This window comes from Octodon degus, unplaced genomic scaffold (genome assembly GCF_000260255.1).
Source record: "Octodon degus isolate 3935 unplaced genomic scaffold, OctDeg1.0 scaffold00280, whole genome shotgun sequence".
NCBI classification, from domain to species: domain Eukaryota; kingdom Metazoa; phylum Chordata; class Mammalia; order Rodentia; family Octodontidae; genus Octodon; species Octodon degus.
The window spans coordinates 1,346,955-1,350,940 of record NW_004524856.1 but is presented as its reverse complement, the minus strand read 5'-3'; the positions used below and the strand labels follow the sequence as shown (position 1 = coordinate 1,350,940).

The following is a 3,986-nucleotide window of genomic DNA, read 5'->3' as shown; positions in this document are numbered from 1 at the left end:
GTGGTGCTGGGGGATTGAACCGCGGTCCCTGTGCTTTGCTAAGCTTGTTCTAAGTAGGTGCTTTAGACCACTGAGCCATCTCACCAGCCCCAAGTACGTTACTTTACAGAGAGTATAAAATAGTTTCTTAGTTTTGATGTATTTCTGCTTTAGGCTCACTCTAGTGCATTCACTCGCTCACTCATGCTCTCTCCCTACATATATGTTTTCTAGTAGTATAGGCAACATGTGTAAGATTTCAGAAGATGGTATTTGCATAAAGTTGTGCCAGACTTACGTTTTCTCTTTAACTGGATTATTGTGCATGACCTTTTCCTGCAGTGAAATGCTCTAAAGGGGAGTTCTCTGTATTTTTCCTTCCCTTGGTAGAAGCTAAATTTTACATTTTGTGCCACAGCCTCCTGATTTGTATGATAACAGTACATCCCTCAGTATGTCTCGAGATGTCTCAGTATTTCAAGATGAGAGCAATATGTCTGTCCTGGATATTCCTACTGCTACTCCAGAAAAGCAGGTAACACAGGTAGGACATTGTTTTTCTGTTTGTGAGATTAGTAACATGCCTGGAGGGTGAAGGTTTAAGGAATGGTGGAAGTGATATAGGGTACACATCAAGGATGTCTGGGGCCCCTATCCTTGGGAATGAAGGCTTAGAAATGTGATTTCAGGTGGTAGGGGGTAAAGGTTGGCAGGTCACATGATTGGCATAGTCTTCTCTCTCCATGTGGGTGTAGTTAAAGCACAACAGAACTTGAAAGTACAAGTGAATACAAGTATATGAGGCATCAGAGTATCCTAACAGGTAACTAGAAAAAACAACTACATTGAGAGTTTGAGGTAAAAATAATGGGCCTGCTACTTTAAGTTATAATCCAAATTGGAAATCTTACAGGATTAATTTTTTTTGGAGGCCAGAAGATGCCTTTAGGGCATTTCTGGTTTGCCCTGAGTATCTGGGTTCGAACCACAGCATCTTGAGCTTGAGTGCTTTGTTTAAGCAGGCACTTAAACAACTGAGCTAATGGGCAGGCCTCCAGGATTAAATTTTTAAATTGGCCTTTTTAAAGAAGTATCAAGATACTCCTAGTCTGAAATCTAAAATCCTGTAACTATTCTTAGTTAAGGTCCCTGAAAGGTTCTGGCATAGTATATTAATTGCTGAATTATTATGTTGGTCATCTAACGTAGCTAAGCCCTTCGAAGGACAGCTTATCTTCACAATGACCATTTGTCCCGCCCCAGTCCAGTCCTGAATAGTTTGCTCTCACCTCTCCTGTGCACACAGGGGATACCCCAAACATCTCCTTTAAACTGCCCCTCAAACTCACCCCTAGCAAAAGTCCGTAAACTTCTTTGTTTCAGGTCAGAGGATTCTCCCCATCTTCCCTGGTATTCTCTCCATGTCTTTAGAGTTAAAGGCTTCTTTTATCTCTACTATCTCTTTACTGAGACTCTGAACAACCTAACAGTTCTACTGGAGCGTGAAAAACTGAAGAATGTTTTCTACCTGAAAGAATCCAACACAAGCTATAACAAAAGCTTGGGTTAGGAAGGAAATACATCCTTTTAAGCCAGGCGTGGTGGCGCATACCTGTAATCCCAGCACTAGGAGGCTGAGGCAGGAGGATTGTTGTGAGATGGAGACCAGCCTGGGATACAAACTGAGTTCAAGGCCAGCCTGAACTGTGTAGGGAGACCTTGTCTCAGCAAAACAAAACAAAACAAATATATCCTTGTGATATAGCAAGAATAGTCCAAGGACCTGCCTGTTCTTTGTTTTTCTTAACCCTGGCCTTGATTTTTAAAGACTGACTGGGGGAAAATGCACATGCCTTGAGCTGTGTAAACAGCCCCCACTAGAAGTGGAGTTGGCTGGGATATCAGGGAGGAGCATTTATCCTGGGTAAAGAACCCTTGGTTAACTCCTCCTACAGGCACATCCCTCAATGATGTGCTATTTGTGTTCCTTACTCAGATGCGCCAGGGCCGAGGTAGGCTGGGCGAGGAAGACTCTGATGTAGATATTGAAGGGTATGATGAGGAGGATGGGAAACCTAAGACTCCAGCCCCAGTGAGTATGCTTACAGAAAGCTTATGGTTATGTTATACCTTTATGCAATAGGAACCCCAACAGTATAGGGCAGGCCAAATCCCAAGGTGGCATCAGAGGGTCTCCATAGTGAGCCTCAGTCTGACTTTAATTTTTGGGACCAGCTAAGCAAATCTGTCTACTAAAGTTACTTAATTTCTTGTGAGGCAGCAGGGGTGGGGGCATGGGGCTAGTGGTGGCAGCTTCTGGTCTGTTACTTGGTCAGTTGATAGAACTTTGACCCCTATCTGCTCTCATGCAGGAAGGTGAAGATGGAGATGGTGATCTTGCAGATGAAGAGGAAGGAACTATACAACAACCTCAGGCCAGTGTTTTATATGAGGATTTGCTTATGTCTGAAGGAGAAGATGATGAAGATGATGCTGGAAGTGATGAAGAAGGAGATAATCCTTTCTCTGGTAAGTCTTCTTTGCTCCTGTCCTACATAGTTCATTATAGATTCCTCAGGACTGGATAGGAAACTCTTGGTCATATATGTTATCAGAAGATGCCTTTTTTATTCAATTCCCATTAATAGATCTGAAAGTACTGAGATCTAGAGGAAGTAAAAAAGCAACACAGGAGGTACAAAAGATGACAGTGAAAAAGGCAATGCCAAAGTAGCAACTTTGATTTGGATACTTGCTAAAAAAGAGAACAAGTATGTGAATGGCAACAGGAAAGAAAAAGTGAGGAAAAAGATCCTGTTCGGAGGGCTGGTGAGATGGCTCAGTGCTCTAAGGCACCTACTTAGAACAAGCTCAACAAAGCACACTGACCGCGGTTCAATCCCCCAGCACCACATGCCAGCCAGCCCCGCCCCCTGGTGGGCTGAGCTGGCCACACACACACACACACACACACACACAAATAAATAAAATTTTAAAAAAAGATCCTGTTCGGAGATACTTTCTGGACTAAATGGGGGAGGGGAATACTGAAGACGAAAGAAAACATAGGTTGGACTGAGATGGAGAAAAGAATTTGTTATTTGGATTCAGTTTCTAAACCATAGATTTTGCCATTGTTGACTCTATACAGTTTATAAGAGAAGTGTCAGAAGTGTAGGATACAGGCAAGATGCCTGGGTAGATGTGTGAGCGGACTATTTTTGGAAGACAAATCTAAAGATGATTCTGTTTGGGCACCTTGGCACATGCCCGCAATTCCAATACATTTTTTTTGAAACCAGGGATTGAACTCAGGCCCTTGCACTTGCCAGGGAAGTGCTTATTCATTCCACTGAGCCATCTCCCTGGCCCTCCAATACTTTTAAGAGGCTGAGGCAGACAGATTATTTGAGGCCAACCTGGGCTACATAGATGAGTTCAAGGCCAGCCTGAACTATGCAGTGAGATGCTGTCTCAAAATAGTGTTATTTGCTGGGTGTGGTCATGCACACCTGTAATCCAGGCATTCAGGAGGCTAAGACAGGAGGATCACCATGAGTTTAAGGCCGGCCTGAATTACATAGTGATAAGCTAGTTGAAAAATAGAAACATAGAGCACAAAGTTAATTCTGCCAAGCCTCTGTCTTTTGTTAAGTTTCTCTCTCTAGGCCTGGGAGATGGCTCAGTGGAATAAGCGCTTCCCTGGTAAATGCAAGGGCCTGAGTTCAATCCCCAGTTCCACAAAAAAAAAAAAAAAAAAAAACTAAGCTAAGTTTCTCTCTCTTTTTTTTTTTAAGTTTCTCTCTTAATCAGATTTTGGTTTTTACAGCTATTCAGCTAAGTGAAAGTGGAAGTGACTCTGATGTAGGATCTGGTGGTATAAGACCAAAGCAGCCCCGTGTGCTACAGGAGAACACAAGGATGGGCATGGAAAATGAAGAAAGCATGATGTCCTATGAGGGAGACGGTGGGGAAGCTTCCCATGGTTTGGAGGATAGCAACATCAG

The 3,986-nt window shown here is 43.1% G+C and overlaps 1 protein-coding gene across 1 annotated transcript in view; it reads left to right on the top strand.

Annotated features, from left to right (window-relative positions):
- Taf1 (TATA-box binding protein associated factor 1) overlaps nucleotides 1–3,984 on the top strand; it is a gene marked incomplete at its 3' end in the record, with an annotated part of 98,346 nt that extends 94,362 nt beyond the window's left edge. The window contains exons 38-40 of the mRNA XM_023707121.1: nucleotides 398–523; nucleotides 2,352–2,508; nucleotides 3,809–3,984. Of these exons, the coding sequence (XP_023562889.1) occupies nucleotides 398–523; nucleotides 2,352–2,508; nucleotides 3,809–3,984 (459 nt within the window). The remainder of the gene's footprint in view (nucleotides 1–397; nucleotides 524–2,351; nucleotides 2,509–3,808) is intronic.
- Between the last annotated feature and the right edge of the window lie 2 nt (nucleotides 3,985–3,986).